At 37.8% G+C, this 17710-nt stretch overlaps 3 protein-coding genes across 4 annotated transcripts; all 3 read left to right on the forward strand.

Moving 5' to 3' along the window:
- Positions 1 to 926: 926 nt before the first annotated feature.
- LOC120159147 (WD repeat-containing protein 44-like) lies at positions 927 to 6373 on the forward strand. Of its 2 annotated transcripts, XM_039169797.1 has the most exons (8): positions 927 to 1743; positions 1834 to 2858; positions 4070 to 4160; positions 4476 to 4633; positions 4712 to 4763; positions 4860 to 4939; positions 5072 to 5165; positions 5505 to 6373. In XM_039169797.1, the coding sequence occupies exons 1-8, from the start codon at positions 1179 to 1181 to the stop codon at positions 6101 to 6103; spliced, it is 2664 nt and encodes an 887-aa protein (XP_039025728.1). In that variant the 5' UTR covers positions 927 to 1178; the 3' UTR covers positions 6104 to 6373. The 2 variants fall into 2 exon arrangements, with proteins under 2 accessions (XP_039025728.1, XP_039025727.1); XM_039169796.1 differs by having other exon boundaries at positions 927 to 2858.
- A 927-nt stretch (positions 6374 to 7300) lies between these two features.
- On the forward strand, positions 7301 to 8238 carry LOC120159223 (wall-associated receptor kinase 2-like). Its single transcript, XM_039169859.1, has one exon. The coding sequence runs from the start codon at positions 7318 to 7320 to the stop codon at positions 8185 to 8187; it is 870 nt and encodes a 289-aa protein (XP_039025790.1). The 5' UTR covers positions 7301 to 7317; the 3' UTR covers positions 8188 to 8238.
- Positions 8239 to 10857: 2619 nt separating this feature from the next.
- Positions 10858 to 17571, forward strand: LOC120159185 (wall-associated receptor kinase 2-like). Its single transcript, XM_039169834.1, has 3 exons — positions 10858 to 11341; positions 15812 to 16192; positions 16285 to 17571. Exons 1-3 carry the CDS (start codon positions 10858 to 10860, stop codon positions 17535 to 17537), a joined length of 2118 nt encoding a protein of 705 aa, XP_039025765.1. The 3' UTR covers positions 17538 to 17571.
- The last annotated feature ends 139 nt before the right edge of the window (positions 17572 to 17710 follow it).

Genomic DNA, 17710 nt, shown 5'->3' on the forward strand with positions numbered 1-17710 from the left:
TTTCACCTACACATTGAAAAAAGAAAACATCATCATCATAATGATCTTCTTTTGCCATAAAAGTAAAAAGTTGGGATTTTTGAAACCCTAAAAATAAATGAAAAAGAAAGGAAGAGGGAGGCAAAAACAATACAAAATGGTCCCCAAAAGTGGTTGAAATACTAAGCTATGGGAGATGTCATGTTCACTTAATTGTAACGGGCTGGACACCATGTGTGAGGATTGAAGACAACGGTTGTTGCTTAGGTTTAGTTGTTCTCTTTCCAATGATTTTCACCAAATAGCAAATTGTTGGGCTCTAAATGGCTTTATTTTTAGGCCCAATTCTTTCCTTTTTTAACCATACAATCCATGTGATGCAATAATTTTATGTTTAAATTTAAAAATTGCTTAATTAATTAAATACTCATTAACATTTTTGATAAGTATTAGACTGAAATTAGATCTAATCTATTAATAAATTAAATAATAATAAACATTTATGAACAAAGAATGTGTAAAATGGATAATCAAAATAATTAAATTATTTTTTTATTAATCTGAATAAATACAAGGTAGTATTTATTTAAAGATAACTTTGAACCATTTGATATTTAAAGCTTGCACTTTTGACATTTTCGGTACTTAAAATCGGGACCTTAAGAATATCAATAATCTATTTATTATTGAGGTCGCTCTGTTCATGCTAAAATAATGAAATTAGATTTATTTCCATTAATGTACAATGTTAGAAAAAATAATTAAATCAAAATTAATGTTCAATTTGAATAATCATCCCTAAAAGTAAATACTTTTCTTTAACCTCTCATATTGTTTCCTTTTGTTTGGTTAGTGAGAATATTTTATTAGGAAGCGAGAAATGATCCACCTTTCACAGTTCACATTGCAATAACCAATGCTCAAAACCCAAAACCAACCAAATCATATCAATTTTCCCCTCACTTCTCTCACACAAACACATCAAACCAAACCCCCTTTAACTATATTTCTTCCTTCCTCACACCAATCTTTTTTTTCTTCATTTGGATCTTTGTTTCTCTCCCTTTATTTCCCTCCCTCCAAACACCCTTTTTCCCTTTCCTTACTTCGATCCAATCTCGACCCAGATTTTGTTTGGTTTGGTTTTGTGATGGTTCATGTGTTGGAATTGAAATGGGAATGATGCCCATAGAGGAAGCATGAACAAAAACCCCATTGATAGCAATAACAACCAGAAAGACCAGGAATCGACCCAAGAAGGAGAGTCTAAAGAAGTAAACGAAGGTCAAGGGGAAGAGGTGGTTGAAGTAAACGAAGAAGAAGAAGAGGAAGAGTATTTCTACGAATCCCTTGATCGCATTGCTTCTTCTAATTCTTGTTCCTGTTCTAACTCAACTTCACCTTCTTCCGATTCGGATTCCGACCCAATTACCCGTTTCAGCAATGCTCGCCACCCATTCCCAGTCCCGAAATTCCCCATGGACGTTTCCAAGTTTGACATCTGGATCTCCGAGCCCACCTCCGTTTCCGAAAGAAGAAGCCGGCTGCTCCGTGAAATGGGACTCAGCCGCGACCCGGGTCTTTCCCGGACACGACTAGGTTCGGAAACGGAAGGGGGTCCGGTACAAGAATTGGGCGCCGGCGATGCTAGAGGGAGAAAACCCGAGTTTGAGAGAAGATCAGTTTCGTCGGATCTGTTGGTAAAAAAAGAGTTAGAGGGGCAAGATCGTAGTTCTTCTGGAATTGTACGATCGAAATCAAATGGTGATTGTAATGAGCTTTCTGTTTCTTCTTCGATTGTTGATTTGTCTTTTGTAAATAATAATAATATTGAATGCGATCGTATTAATGTTGCGGCTCCTAACTTAAGAACCTGTGAAAGCAATGGATCTATGTGTAATAAGCCGCCCACTGGGCGGAGTAGTAAGAGTATGAATGGGGAACTTGGGTCTAAATCATTTGATGGCGGAGATTCGACGGTGGAGAATCCAAGTGAACAAGTTTGTACCATTAAAAACCTTGATAATGGGAAAGAGTTTGTGGTGAAGGAGATTAGAGAAGATGGGATGTGGAACAAGTTGAAGGAAGTTGGGACTGGGAGGCAGCTGACCATGGAGGAGTTCGAGATGTGCGTCGGGCATTCGCCGATCGTTCATGAACTGATGAGGCGACAGAATGTGGAAGAGGGTAATAATAAGGATAGTTCAGATATGGATGCCAATGGTGGTGGTGCTGCCGATGTTTCCAAGTTTAAGAAGAAAGGGGGTTGGTTTAAGAGCATAAAGAGTGTTGCTAGTAGTGTGACCGTGATGGGTCATAAGGAAAGGCGTAGTAGCGACGAGAGGGATACATCGTCGGAGAAGGGAGGGAGGAGATTAAGTTCGGCCACGGATGATAGCCAGGATGTTTCGTTTCATGGGCCGGAGCGTGTGAGGGTGAAGCAGTATGGGAAATCATGTAAAGAACTCACTGCTCTTTACAAGAATCAAGAGATTCAAGCCCACACTGGGTCTATCTGGAGCATTAAGTTTAGTTTGGATGGAAAATACCTTGCTAGTGCTGGTGAGGATCGTGAAATTCATGTGTGGAAGGTAGTTGAATCGGAGAGGAAAGGGGAGTTGTCGATGGAAAAGGTGGATGATGGGAATTTGAACTTTCTGCTTGTGGCTAATGGATCTCCGGAAACAACTCTGTTGTCCCCGATTTCAGATCATCATCCTGAGAAGAAGAGAAGAGGAAGGTCGTCTATAAGCCGAAAGTCATTGAGCTTGGACCACATTGTGGTGCCAGAGACTGTTTTTGGGCTTTCAGATAAACCTTTTTGTTCTTTTCGAGGACATTCCGATGATGTGCTCGACCTCTCATGGTCCAAATCTCAGGTTAGTCACCATTCTTTAATACTCTCGAGTATGTTGAGAAATATGTATCAATGTAGAGTGATTAGTTTGATCATTATTGAGCTTTCCTTTTAACAAGGATTTGTGGTATAGTTTCCAGCTAGCCTGAAGTAGACAAAGGAATGTATTTTTGTTTTTTCTATTCTAAACTGTGCTTTGTGAGACGATTTCTTGATCAAATTTTGGTGGCAAATTGAAATTCAGAGTCGGACTGTCTGTGTGCAATGCATTCAATGAAATGTTATATGTGAAAAAGCCATAACTTATTTGTGTAAATGTGACTTTCATCAAAATGTAAGAACCACTGCCATTGCTTGTGTGCTTTTCACTCCATGAGGAAAATAAGTGGTCAAAATGTTACATGTCTCCATGCTTTTCTCGACAAAACTGTAATTTGTCATCTTGAGGCGCAAAGGATCCACGAAATACAAAAAAGTAGTAGAATTTCTTCTAAATTGGTTAGCAAACAAGTAGAAATTTGTGGACATGGTGAAGTTTTAAAAATGTATAGGTCTTAAGTTCCAGAAACCAAAAACCATATTTCTTGCTGGTTATTTTTGTAGGCTGTATTTTGGCTTATGAAGGAAATGATCTAACAAGTTCGCTGGGCACTTTTTTTGGCCATGTGCAACATGAGCATTATTGGAAAGTGTACTTTTGCATTGTTGATGAGAGGCTTGATCTTTCTATTGGATGTGTCTTTTTCCCTTTTCTGGTCTTTGATGCGTTCTTCCTTTGCCAAGGATTTTGGCCAAGGTTAAATGACGCCCTTAATGTACCTTGTATAAAGCGCTCATGAATGTTACTGTTTCTAACTATATACTCTTTCAGATCATCATAGGACTACTTTCGAGTTTTGCACATCTTTAATATTGAGTTAAAATATTAGAAATGTTTAATTTTCTACCACCACAATTTTTGGTAAAACACTTACAAATGTTAATGGCGTGTATCCATAATTGAATGCCTTAAAAGTCCTTCAAATTTTGAAGGATGCTGAAGTCGTGTACTCAGTCGGTCTAGAATCTATGTTTTCCTTTTGTATTTGCAGGAATCTTATCGAGAGTCGAGAGGTTATTGTTAAAACTTTGTTGTGAATGTTTGTTTCCAGCTTCACTGCTTAACCTCTATTAGAATCATGATCCCATGCGGGAGGATATTCTGGTAAACATGTTTATATTTGTTCTTTTCAGCAATTGCTCTCATCTTCAATGGACAAAACAGTGAGGCTTTGGGACTTGATTAGCAAGACTTGTTTGAGAATATTTTCTCACAGTGATTACGGTAAGTGAATTGTAAATTTCATGTCTTTAGCTTTATCCCCTCTTTTTTTTTTTAATAAACAGTTACCCTTCCCTCAGGAAGTGGTAAATGTTTTGAAACTTAGTCCTTTTTCATAGTTGTAATAAGCTATGTATTAGTTAGAAAAAAGTAAAAGACTCTTTTAAGTTTTCTTAGTGCAGATTCAATGGAATCAGCAATCCAAATATCCACCATAAAAGTAATATGTTATTATTTATTTATTGTTTTCCATCTCGTGCAGTAGGTTTATGTATTGCTAATCATGCATCATTTTTTTGTGTATTTGCCTTGACACAGTAACTTGCATCCAGTTTAATCCAGTTGATGATAGATACTTCATTAGTGGATCACTAGACGCTAAAGTACGCATATGGAGCATTCCTGATCGTCAAGTCGTTGATTGGAATGATCTGCATGAAATGGTCACTGCTGCTTGTTATACACCTGATGGCCAGGTTGGGCAATGATCAATGTCGGGTTTATTCTGTGTAACATACAGTCTTTTGCTCATGGAACTTCTAATTGTTTTGAAGGGTGCACTGGTTGGCTCATACAAAGGAAGCTGTCGCTTATACGATACTTCAGGTACAACTTCATGAGTTCTATCAACTCTGTGGTCTGCTTATCGTTCATTTTCAACGGAAGTTTTCTTAAATGTTTGAATATATGCATTTTTTCCAGAGAACAAGTTACAACCAAGAAGTGAAATCAATTTGCAGAATAAAAAGAAGTCTCATCAAAAGAAAATTACAGGTTTCCAGGTAATCCACATGGAAGGAAAGCATAAATCCTTTTCTAGTTGGATTAGATATTCTTTACTTGAATCTATTGCATATTTCTTGCTGCAATGTGTTCACTTTATTCTTCCTCAATTGGTTGCTTTCTTGAAACAGTTTTCACCCGGAAGTTCATCGGAAGTACTCATCACATCAGCAGATTCTCGAATTCGTGTTGTTGATGGGTCTGATTTAATTCACAAGTTTAAAGGTAATTCATTATATTTGTACAATATAAATATTAAATACAGATGGTTGGATTTGAAAACGATTGACCATAGAAGATAGTGATTTTTGCTGAGAGAGCTAGGAAGTAGGGAAGACTGAAGATGACTCTTCATATTCATACGTACTTCAACTAATAGAGTTGGTATGTGCTGGTGTATCATGGTCTGCATATCAACTCTTTAGAGTTGGTTTTTCGGTTTTAAATTTGGATGCTAACTTTGTTCGTTGCCCTTGAAAAAGTTTCATTGTTGTCTAGTATGTATTGATATAAAATTCTGGAGTTGTGCTGATTCAGCCGAAGTTGCTGTTGATTTCGTGACAGGATTTCGGAACACAAACAGCCAAATCTCAGCTTCTGTTACGGCAAACGGAAAGTATGTTGTCTCTGCTAGCGAGGACTCTTATGTTTACGTGTGGAAACAAGAAGCAGAATCACGGCCTAGCAGAAACAAAGGAGTCACCGTAACGTATTCTTTTGAACATTTTCACTGTAAAGATGTATCGGTGGCCATCCCTTGGCCAGGCATGGGTGACACATGGGGACTAGGAGATTCTCAATTGAATGATCAAAATTCTTTTGACGACCATATCGATGAAGTTTCAACAGCCAATCATCCTCCTACACCAGTTGAGGAGTACAGCGGAAACGAGGGTTTGTTATCAGCAACTGGGTGCACCAATAGCCCTCTCCATGGAACCATTTCTAGCGCAACCAATAGCTACTTCTTCGACAGAATCTCGGCTACATGGCCAGAGGAGAAACTTCTTTTGGCAACTCGGGCCAGGAGCCCCAAGATCAGCGTGGACTTCTCCCTTGGTGTAAACCCAAACATCTCAGCCTGGGGTATGGTGATTGTGACTGCCGGCCTACGAGGTGAGATCATAACTTTCCAAAATTTTGGATTGCCTGTTCGAATCTAACGAGCTGAAGAAAGAAATGGTAGGGAACATCAAGGACCATTTGGTGAACTTGTGTACAGAGAGTGAGTTATTGGTTGAGATTTGTAATATTAGCTGAGTTTCATTCCTTTCTTTGTGCCTCTGCTCAGTTGACGTGGGAGTAATGGAAAACCACTCCATTTGAGCAATGAGGAAAGTATAGATTTGCTCAGAGAAAAAAAAATACACCATGAATTTAGATACAGATGTATTTTCTGATATCAGAAAATGTAGAGTTAAGATGATAGGGCGAAAAGCCCATTGAATTGAAAATGAAATTCTTTTACTATTCGTTTTCTTCACTCCATTCTTATTGTCTTGAACAACATTTAACAGTCAAAGGCCACAAACATGAAAGTCTTATACAGGAAAAATATGTTGAAAGCAACTTGGATTTCATAAGGGAATCTTGCTTGAGATGGTTCGACCCGAGGTTGAATACGGACAATCACCTCCATGCATCTTTCTTTCTGTTATAAGTTTCTCTGCTCTATCGGACAAGAAGGAAGCAAATGCTTTGGCCCTATATATAAGTATCCCACATTGCCGGTCAATCGATACAGTGAAAGGAACACACAGGCATCCCCGGTTATACCATGATAGATTCATACTCACTTAAACAAAAGACGCCTCCAAACTACCTCTCCGGCATCCAATGCCAGTTGTCGAAAGTCCTTGTCTCCGGAAACCTGTCGATTTACAGCATAATACAGAAAAGGGACCCGATATACTGCAATTATTTTTCAAACAATTTGTAAAGGAGAAAGGTGGGTGACAACGCGAACCTCTGCTATGCTTTTACTAGGGTAAGTGTGATCCTAGGAGCACCGCGACACCAATGTATAAAGAGATAATCTCAGTCGTCTATTTAAATTTATCGAATGATCTTGAATTAGTGATCCTTGCGTGTGTGTATATATATATATAAAAGAGAAAAATGATATATTCATATTTTCGAAACCACTTGCACTCATTATTGCCCACCTTTATGGATAGAGCCTACAATACAGCAAAGACATAAATTCAAAGGTTAGTGGACCGCTGTTTCCCAACTAAAATGACTTTGACTATTCTTTTGTTTTTATGGTTTGCCAAAGGAAAAACTTTGAATATTCAAACAAGCTTTCCTATAAGTGCAAATATTTAGATGCTCTTCAATAACATATCATAGATATAGCCGATTACAAAACAAAGTCATGGGGTTTCGTTGTATGTTAATGGAGCTTGCTCTGTTTTCTATTAAGCTGACAGTCATGGCAACTTCATTTGCAGCTGAAGCAAAACCTGGCTGCCAAACCCACTGCGGCGGAATCACAATCCCTTACCCTTTCGGAACAGGCAGTGCCGAATGTTACATCAACGAGAGCTTTTCCATTCGTTGTAACACAAGTTTCGACCCTCCGAGAGCGTTCTTAACCACCACCGATATCGAAGTCCTCCACATCTCCGTCGATGGTTATTTGCGAATCCGATATCCGGTGGGCTACGACTGTTATAATTCATCGGGAAGTAGCAGTTATTTCAATGCGGGGTTCACGCTCGAAAAATTCTACATATCTCACACGAGAAACAAGTTCACGGCCATCGGTTGCGACACCTACGCTTACATCGAGGGCTTCGTCGGGCGGACGTATTCGACGGGATGCGTGTCGTTTTGCTACGACGCGGCTGAAGTGGTAAACGGATCTGGCTCCGGCATCGGTTGCTGCCAGATTGATATCCCTAAAGGAGTGACGGATTATAGATTAAGTTTCGGTAGCTATTGGAGCCACTCAAAAGTGTTGAGCTTCAATCCTTGCAGCTATGGATTTGCAGTGGAAGATGGAGTCTATGGCTTCTCTCTATCTCATTTTCTCGACCCTGATTTCGGCAAAAAGAAGTTCCCAATGATTCTTGATTGGACAATTGGGAACCAAAGCTGCACAGAAGCTAGAATGGATCCACAAAATTATGCTTGCAAGGAAAACAGTGCTTGTATAGCTCCAGCAAATGGCCGTGGATATTTATGCAAGTGTCTTCATGGCTCCAAGGGTAACCCTTACCTCTCCCACGGCTGTCAAATTTAGGTTCAGTTTTTAAATATCAATATAATTAAATAAAGATTGCTTAAAAAATAATTTAATATCCTAAAGTTTATAAATAGAAGTAGAAGTTTATAATAAATACTGCAAAATCAAACAAAAATAATTTAATATCCTAAAGTTGCGTATATAATAATCGACATAAAATAAATAGCATAAAGTCTGTAAAACATCTATACTATGACTGTACGGAAAATGTGCTAATAATTGATCCTCCACGTACCGGTCATAACCCTAAGGGTCAAAAAAAATCTAAAAAGACAAACTAAAAGAGTGAGCAAAAAAGCACAGTGTGCCCTCTACAGTAAAACATATAGCAATAAATATATATATAGCAGCACAGTTAATGTGTAAACAATAATATCAGAATTTATTCATCAGAGTGTAACATCATTAACATGCAATTATGTCTTTCGTCGCGGATAAACAACATGTGGGTGTTCCCTCCGAAGAGGATCCCAGTCAGAAATAGAAATAGGTATGGGGATTTAACCCTCCAAAGAATATCTCAAACAGAAACAAGATGGGGACATAATCTCGTGCAAAAACAAGACGGGGAATTAATCCCATGCATAATCAAGAATGCATTAGTCTATGGATCATGAGTGATTCAACATTATTCAGAAATCAGAAATGCCACAAATAATTGTAATTAGATTACAAACATGTTTTCTAACACTAACATATAACACAATAGCATAATACATTGAAAGTAAGGAACAACTCTAGAGAACACACCTATAGAAGATAATCAATATCGGCTAAGCCTTACGTTTCCCACGATCTTCTCACGATCGGTAGTACTAGGTCTTGCGGAACGAGAACATAAAACAATACCCTTCCATGAATACTGATGCCAAGCAACCATACAGATATATACTATAAAGCCACTAATTAATACCTACGCGTATCTCGAAAAGAGCTATCAGAAACGATCCGAGCAAGACGAGAGTAATCAAGGTTTATTGGAGAGCGACCTAGAGACATGAGAGTACCTTGACCAAAAAGTGAGTCCAAAAACCCATAATTCAAATAGGGTTTTCATGTCAGAATTTGACAAAACAGATTGCAAAAACGTTCTCAAGACGTCGAAAAATATAGAGGTAGGGGTCTTTAAAAAAGTCAACATGTCAACGGGTCTAGCCGGTTCGGTCCAAAAGTAAACCGGTTCAACCGATTTTACAAATAAATGCAGTCTCCCACAAGAGCACGGTGGCGTGTGAAGCAGTTTCTGATGATTGGAAAAATACCACAATTTGCAGAATTATGGGGAAGAACTTATCGGGGTCGAATTGCGAAAAAGAATGTCGAAAATTAAGTTTTTAACGAAATCCGAAACTTCTTCCTCCCGATAGAGCTAATGCTGACAAACGAAAATTCGAGGGCATCAGACGAACGGCGAAAGCGAGACAAATACAATGACGTCGGTGGTGAGACTCACGGCGGTACGGTCAAAGACAAATCGGAGAAAGAGTGAACGGCAACAAAATGTTAAAAGAAAAGAAAAAAAAAATGCTTTTGGGGCCACGAACATGAGAAAGAAGAAAAAGGGTTTAAAACTACAAATTACACCGCAAGACCTTCAATTTTGAAAATTCTCAAATAAGCATAAAATGTTTCAAAATTTATCCTAAAATTTAAGCTGTTACAATTAATTTTATTAATTTAAAATTTATTAAACAATAAAATTATTTTATAAAAATACTAAAAATCTTATTTTATAAATTATTTTAATTAAGAATGATAAATTGTTTTACAAATTATGTGTTTAATTCTAAATATATGTATTGCTCACATGCATACATGTATCTCTTAAATAATAATATCTTTAAAATGCTCTATTGAATACGATGTTACTTAATTCTGTAACATCAACACAGTTAAGAAAGTACTCAAAAATCAAAGTATAAAATAAAAATAAAAGATCTATAGTATTATAAAAGAATAATGAAAATTGAAATTATACGTTTACCGGACAACACTGTATAATATGTATCACAAATGTCATCACTTATTCATTTAATGATTTAAAAAAGATAAATTATATCAAATTAAATTATAAAAATAATAAAATTATTTTATTAAATATTTAATGCTCCACTTTATTCTCAAATGCAAAACCCTACATGCAACATTTTCCATTGAGCTCTGATGAATAATTCAGAAAAAAAAAGATAAGAAATAGTCAAAAGACCGCAAAATAAATACAAGAGAAGGATAATCTACGACTCTACATAATACATATATTATATATATATATATATATATGATTATATAAATCGTTTAAATTAGAATATAAATATTTACAATTAAATTTAAACAGAAACTCGAACAACTCGATTCGATTCAACTCAACTCGAATTTCGTAAACTCAACTTCACTATAAATTCTTTTAAATAAATTTTAAATTATAAAATAAAAAACATCCACTCGATCAAATCCACACCACTAACCTTAGCTAATAATCTTGACTGCTGTTTCCCAAGTAAAATGGCATTTAATGTTCGCTGTGACCGGTTCAAGGGAAGCTCCACAAATAAATTCGTAGGCCAGAGAAACACCCAGTCAGCTCTCACTGGAAGGATAATCTACGACTCTCTTCCTATAAATTAATAACACATAATTAGATGTTCTTCAATATTAAAACACAAAGTAATGGGGTTTCGTTGTATGTTAATGGAGCTTGCTCTGTTTTCTATTAAGATGACAATCATGGCAACTTCAGTAGCAGCTCAAGCAAAACCTGGCTGCCAAACCCACTGCGGCAATATCACCATCCCTTACCCTTTTGGAACAGGCAGTGCCGAATGTTACATCAATGAGAGCTTTTTCATTCTTTGTAACACAAGTTTCGATCCTCCGAGAGCCTTCTTAACCACCACCGACATCGAAGTCCTCTACATCTCCGTCGATGGTTACTTGCGAATCCGATATCCTGTAGGCTATGACTGTTATAATTCATCGGGAAGTAGCAGTTATTTCTATGCGGGGTTCACGCTTGGAAAATTCTACATATCTCACACGAGAAACAAGTTCACGGCCATCGGTTGCGACACCTACGCTTACTTCGAGGGTTTCGTCGGGCGGACGTACTCGACCGGATGCGTGTCGTTTTGTTACGACGAGGCCGAGGTGGTAAATGTTGGGAAAATAGACCCCTTGTAATCCAACAATCCCTTTATATCACAACATTAACAAAAATACTTGAAAAATAAAAGAGAGAAAACACAATAATTTAACATGGAAAACTCCCAAATGGAGAAAAACCACAAGCGTTGTCAAAAGACAACCAAGAAAAAAAACATTTACTATGTGGAAAATTATTACAACCACACTACAAAATATTTAACTCTCACACATGCCCAAAAGCTAAAGTACACCCCAAGAGAATTTCCCTTTAAATTCTCTACTAGTATAGCTAATAGCTTTCTAGTACACCACTTGTATTTTGGTGATTGACATACATTTAACCAAAGGGAAATGTTCTATTTATAGGCTAAGAATTTTTCCATCCTTTGTTCATTTCCAATGTGGGATTTGGCCAATTTTTGCCAAAAACTAACAAATCTCCACCTTGACAAAAATTCCATACAATTCTTCACCATAAAAACAACAACTACGTCAATAACACCATCAGCTATGATAGTCACAATTCTAAAAACAAGAATTGTCATACTCCACCATAAGAGTATACACACTTGGAATTCACTAACTCCAAGAATTTTTACCTCGACCAGTTCATGTCGAAAAACCGCTAATAAGTTATGGTGCAACTTCCAATATTGACTTTCTAGGAAGTTCATTAGTCATCGACATCAATTCCACCACACACCTTGCATCAACTGTCAACCAATGCCCATGTGTAAATGTGGACATGCTACATTTTCATACATCCTTTTCCATGGCAACTCAATTGGTAGCTATCATGCCATGAGGATATATATATCTTACTTTAAAAAACAAATTCATCGTCTTCATTTTCAAAGACGATTACATTAGTAGCATCACTTTTGGAGCCATTAGCCGAATTAGCTCCACCATTTTTGCAATCCTTCTTTAGATGTCCAGGTTGCCCACATCCCCAGCAGATAATTTTCTTTTTGGAGCCTTTATACTTCTTCCTATTTCCACAAACCGACAATGCTCCACTTTCAGAAGATTTGTTCTCTCCATTTTTCAGCCTTCTTTCGTCCGAAATCAGCTTACTTGTCACTTCTGAAAAATTCACATTCTCTTTCCCGTACATTAAAACGGTTTGCATGTGCTCATAGGAAGATGGAAGAGACCAAATAAGTCTCAATGCTTTATCTTCATCATCAATCTCCACTCCAATAGATTCCAGTTCAGAAATAATCCCATTGAGTGCACTAAGGTGGTCAGAAATTTTTGTACCTTCTTCCATTTGCAATTTGTGAAATTTCTCCTTCAAATATAACCTATTTGAAAGACTTTTAGCTTGGTACATTTCCTCAAGCTTTTCCCAAAACTCCTTTGTTGATGACCATCTAGCAACATTAGCAAGAACATTTTTTGCTAGATAGAGACGAATCTGACTTGCTGCTCTCATGTCTAACTCCTCCCATTCTTCTTCACTCATCTTGGATTTTCCCTTGTCTCCACTGCTGTCACTAGGTTTATCTGGTTCCTTTCCTTCGAACAAAGAAGCTGGCTTTCCCTTTAAGGCCTTATACAATCCAGACTGGATTAGTATATCCTTGACTTGTACTTGCCACAACCCAAAATTAATTCTCCCATCAAATTTCTCAATATCAAATCTGAAACTCATTTTTGCTCAACAATGCTCCAGTGATCTCACACGTGAATAATGAGTGAACAATTGTGTCTACAAAATGCACTAAGAAAGTTTCCAGGAAAGATTGGGGGGACACAAATGGTACCGCTTAAGTCCCAACCTCCTTAGGCGATTATAGCCTTTGTGACAAAACTTTCTTGGCTACACTTACTTACACAATACCACACTCAATAAACACAATAACGTATTTAAAGGACCTCCAGTTGGACCACAACAATTTCTAAAAAATCTTTTCTGATGTAGAAGATCGGACAAAGCCGCAACCACAGAGCATACTAAGAATTTTAAAGAAATTCTTACCCCGCCTTGAAATTTATCTTTTACCAAACCATTGACTCCGATACCAATTGTTGGGAAAATAGACCCCTTGTAATCCAACAATCCCTTTAGATCACAACATTAACAAAAATACTTGAAAAATAAAAGAGAGAAAACACAATAATTTAACATGGAAAACTCCCAAATGGAGAAAAACCACAAGCGTTGTCAAAAGACAACCAAGAAAAAAAATATTTACTATGTGGAAAATTATTACAACCACACTACAAAATATTTAACTCTCACACATGCCCAAAAGCTAAAGTACACCCCAAGAGAATTTCCCTTTAAATTCTCTACTAGTATAGCTAATAGCTTTCTAGTACACCACTTGTATTTTGGTGATTGACATACATTTAACCAAAGGGAAATGTTCTATTTATAGGCTAAGAATTTTTCCATCCTTTGTTCATTTCCAATGTGGGATTTGGCCAATTTTTGCCAAAAACTAACAAATCTCCACCTTGGCAATAATTCCATACAATTCTTCACCATAAAAACAACAACTACCTCAATAACACCATCAGCTATGATAGTCACAATTCTAAAAACAAGAATTGTCATACTCCACCATAAGAGTATACACACTTGGAATTCACTAACTCCAAGAATTTTTACCTCGACCAGTTCATGTCGAAAAACCGCTAATAAGTTATGGTGCAACTTCCAATATTGACTTTCTAGGAAGTTCATTAGTCATCGACATCAATTCCACCACACACCTTGCATCAACTGTCAACCAATGCCCATGTGTAAATGTGGACATGCTACCTTTTCATACATCCTTTTCCATGGCAACTCAATTGGTAGCTATCATGCCATGAGGATATATATATCTTACTTTAAAAAACAAATTCATCGTCTTCATTTTCAAAGACGATTACATTAGTAGCATCACTTTTGGAGCCATTAGCCGAATTAGCTCCACCATTTTTGCAATCCTTCTTTAGATGTCCAGGTTGCCCACATCCCCAGCAGATAATTTTCTTTTTGGAGCCTTTATACTTCTTCCTATTTCCACAAACCGACAATGCTCCACTTTCAGAAGATTTGTTCTCTCCATTTTTCAGCCTTCTTTCTTCCGAAATCAGCTTACTTGTCACTTCTGAAAAATTCACATTCTCTTTCCCGTACATTAAAACGGTTTGCATGTGCTCATAGGAAGATGGAAGAGACCAAATAAGTCTCAATGCTTTATCTTCATCATCAATCTCCACTCCAATAGATTCCAGTTCAGAAATAATCCCATTGAGTGCACTAAGGTGGTCAGAAATTTTTGTACCTTCTTCCATTTGCAATTTGTGAAATTTCTCCTTCAAATATAACCTATTTGAAAGACTTTTAGCTTGGTACATTTCCTCAAGCTTTTCCCAAAACTCCTTTGTTGATGACCATCTAGCAACATTAGCAAGAACATTTTTTGCTAGACAGAGACGAATCTGACTTGCTGCTCTCATGTCTAACTCCTCCCATTCTTCTTCACTCATCTTGGATTTTCCCTTGTCTCCACTGCTGTCACTAGGTTTATCTGGTTCCTTTCCTTCGAACAAAGAAGCTGGCTTTCCCTTTAAGGCCTTATACAATCCAGACTGGATTAGTATATCCTTGACTTGTACTTGCCACAACCCAAAATTAATTCTCCCATCAAATTTCTCAATATCAAATCTGAAACTCATTTTTGCTCAACAATGCTCCAGTGATCTCACACGTGAATAATGAGTGAACAATTGTGTCTACAAAATGCACTAAGAAAGTTTCCAGGAAAGATTGGGGGGACACAAATGGTACCGCTTAAGTCCCAACCTCCTTAGGCGATTATAGCCTTTGTGACAAAACTTTCTTGGCTACACTTACTTACACAATACCACACTCAATAAACACAATAACGTATTTAAAGGACCTCCAGTTGGACCACAACAATTTCTAAAAATCTTTTCTGATGTAGAAGATCGGACAAAGCCGCAACCACAGAGCATACTAAGAATTTTAAAGAAATTCTTACCCCGCCTTGAAATTTATCTTTTACCAAACCATTGACTCCGATACCAATTGTTGGGAAAATAGACCCCTTGTAATCCAACAATCCCTTTAGATCACAACATTAACAAAAATACTTGAAAAATAAAAGAGAGAAAACACAATAATTTAACATGGAAAACTCCCAAATGGAGAAAAACCACAAGCGTTGTCAAAAGACAACCAAGAAAAAAAATATTTACTATGTGGAAAATTATTACAACCACACTACAAAATATTTAACTCTCACACATGCCCAAAAGCTAAAGTACACCCCAAGAGAATTTCCCTTTAAATTCTCTACTAGTATAGCTAATAGCTTTCTAGTACACCACTTGTATTTTGGTGATTGACATACTTTTAACCAAAGGGAAATGTTCTATTTATAGGCTAAGAATTTTTCCATCCTTTGTTCATTTCCAATGTGGGATTTGGCCAATTTTTGCCAAAAACTAACAGTAAACGGATCTTGCTTCGGCATCGGCTGCTGCCAGACGGCTATCCCTAAAGGAGTGACGGATTATAGATTAAGTTTCGATAGCTATTGGAGCCACGCAAAAGTGTTGAGCTTCAATCCTTGCAGCTATGGATTTGCCGTGGAAGATGGAGTCTACGACTTCTCTGTATCACATTTTGTCGACCATAATTTCGGAAAAAAGAAGTTCCCGATTGTTCTTGATTGGACAATCGGGAACGAAAGTTGCAGAGAAAGTAGAATGGATCCTCAAAACTATGCTTGCAAGGAAAACAGTGCTTGTATAGTTCCAGAAAATGGCGGTGGGTATTTGTGCAAGTGTCTTCGTGGTTTTCAGGGTAACCCTTACCTCTCCCATGGTTGCCAAGGTAAACATATCACCTTCGTCCTTTTTTTTGTGTTGATTTCGTAAAATGATTTCTTCAAAGAATCTAAACCAGAATTGATCTTAAAATTGTAGATATCAATGAATGCGAGATACTAAAGCCTTGCAGCAGAATATGTCATAATGTTGTTGGAAGCTATAATTGTTCATGCCCCGAGGGTTTTGACGGTGATGGCCGGAGAACGGGAACGGGATGCACTCCTAAAGCCAAGCACCGTTTCCCCATTGTTTCCGGTACACTAGGTATATGCATAAGCCTCTTATTTTCACTCCTATGCTGCTCATGGGTGTATTTGGGGGTCAGGCAGAGAAAGCTCAGCAAAGTAAAACAGCACAACTTCCAGCAAAATGGTGGGATTTTGTTGCGGGAACATCTTTCGGAACGTCAAGAGTACGGCGAGACGGCTCGAATATTCACGGTCGAAGAACTCAAGAAAGCGACGAACAACTACCACCAAAGCCGAATCCTCGGACGAGGGGGTCAGGGTACTGTTTACAAAGGAATATTGCCCGATGGTCATAGTATCGCCATAAAAAAGTCGATCATTGGAGATCAAGGCCAAGTTCAAAAATTCATTAACGAAGTCATTGTGTTATCCCAAATCAACCATAGAAATGTGGTGAAACTCTTGGGATGTTGTTTGGAGACACAAGTCCCTCTGTTAGTCTACGAGTATGTAAGAAATGGAAACCTCTTCGATCGGTTGCACTGCACGGATCATGCATTGGTTATATTATGGGCAGCTCGTTTGAAAATCGCCACGGAAGCAGCGGAAGCCCTTTCCTATTTGCACTCCGCGGCGTCTCCGCCGATCATTCACCGCGACGTCAAGTTAACCAACATACTTTTAGACGAGAACTACAACGCTAAAGTGTCCGATTTCGGCTGTTCAAGATTGGTCCCTTCGAATAAAGAACATATAACAACACTTGTGCAGGGAACTCTAGGCTACTTGGATCCTGAATACTTTTATACTAGTCAATTGACCGAAAAGAGCGATGTCTATAGCTTCGGGGTCGTTCTCGTGGAATTACTAACAGGTTTGAAAGCGGTTTCTTTCGACAGGCCGGAACACGAGAGGAATTTGTCTCTATACTTTGATTCTGTCGTGCAAGAGGAACGATTGCGGGATATTATTGATGGACGAGTGATGGACGATGGAAACATCGAGCAGCTCATGGAAGTGGCAACTTTAGCTAGGAGATGCGTGAGAGTGAAGGGAGAAGAAAGACCAAGTATGAAGGAAGTTGCGTCTGAATTAGGAGGAATGCGGGCAATGGTGAAATTTCGACGGGAAGAAGGTGATTTATACGAGGTAGAGTTTTGAATAACTGCTTCATCATTGTATAACAATGGCACTGAATGTGGACCAAACCATGTCACCTCGCACTATTGATGTCAGGCAATCTGCAACTTCATTAGCATTTATGCTTACGGTTGAATCCTCATTTATTAATCATACTGTATCGTAGACTTGATCCTGTGCACTACCATATCTCT

This window comes from Hibiscus syriacus, unplaced genomic scaffold, assembly GCF_006381635.1.
Source record: "Hibiscus syriacus cultivar Baekdansim isolate YM2019G1 unplaced genomic scaffold, ASM638163v2 tig00111342_pilon, whole genome shotgun sequence".
Classification (NCBI taxonomy): domain Eukaryota; kingdom Viridiplantae; phylum Streptophyta; class Magnoliopsida; order Malvales; family Malvaceae; genus Hibiscus; species Hibiscus syriacus.

Excerpts from the sequence above, each read along its gene's own strand:
- LOC120159147 (XM_039169796.1), top strand. The coding sequence starts at position 1,179 with ATGAACAAAAACCCCATTGATAGCAATAACAACCAGAAAGACCAGGAA. Across the intron at positions 4,161-4,475 it reads ATTTTCTCACAGTGATTACG|TAACTTGCATCCAGTTTAAT; the intron begins GTAAGTGAATTG and ends GCCTTGACACAG. Across the intron at positions 4,940-5,071 it reads AGAAAATTACAGGTTTCCAG|TTTTCACCCGGAAGTTCATC; the intron begins GTAATCCACATG and ends TTCTTGAAACAG.
- LOC120159223 (XM_039169859.1), top strand. The coding sequence starts at position 7,318 with ATGGGGTTTCGTTGTATGTTAATGGAGCTTGCTCTGTTTTCTATTAAG.
- LOC120159185 (XM_039169834.1), top strand. The coding sequence starts at position 10,858 with ATGGGGTTTCGTTGTATGTTAATGGAGCTTGCTCTGTTTTCTATTAAG. Across the intron at positions 11,342-15,811 it reads CGACGAGGCCGAGGTGGTAA|ACGGATCTTGCTTCGGCATC; the intron begins ATGTTGGGAAAA and ends AACTAACAGTAA. Across the intron at positions 16,193-16,284 it reads CCTCTCCCATGGTTGCCAAG|ATATCAATGAATGCGAGATA; the intron begins GTAAACATATCA and ends TTAAAATTGTAG.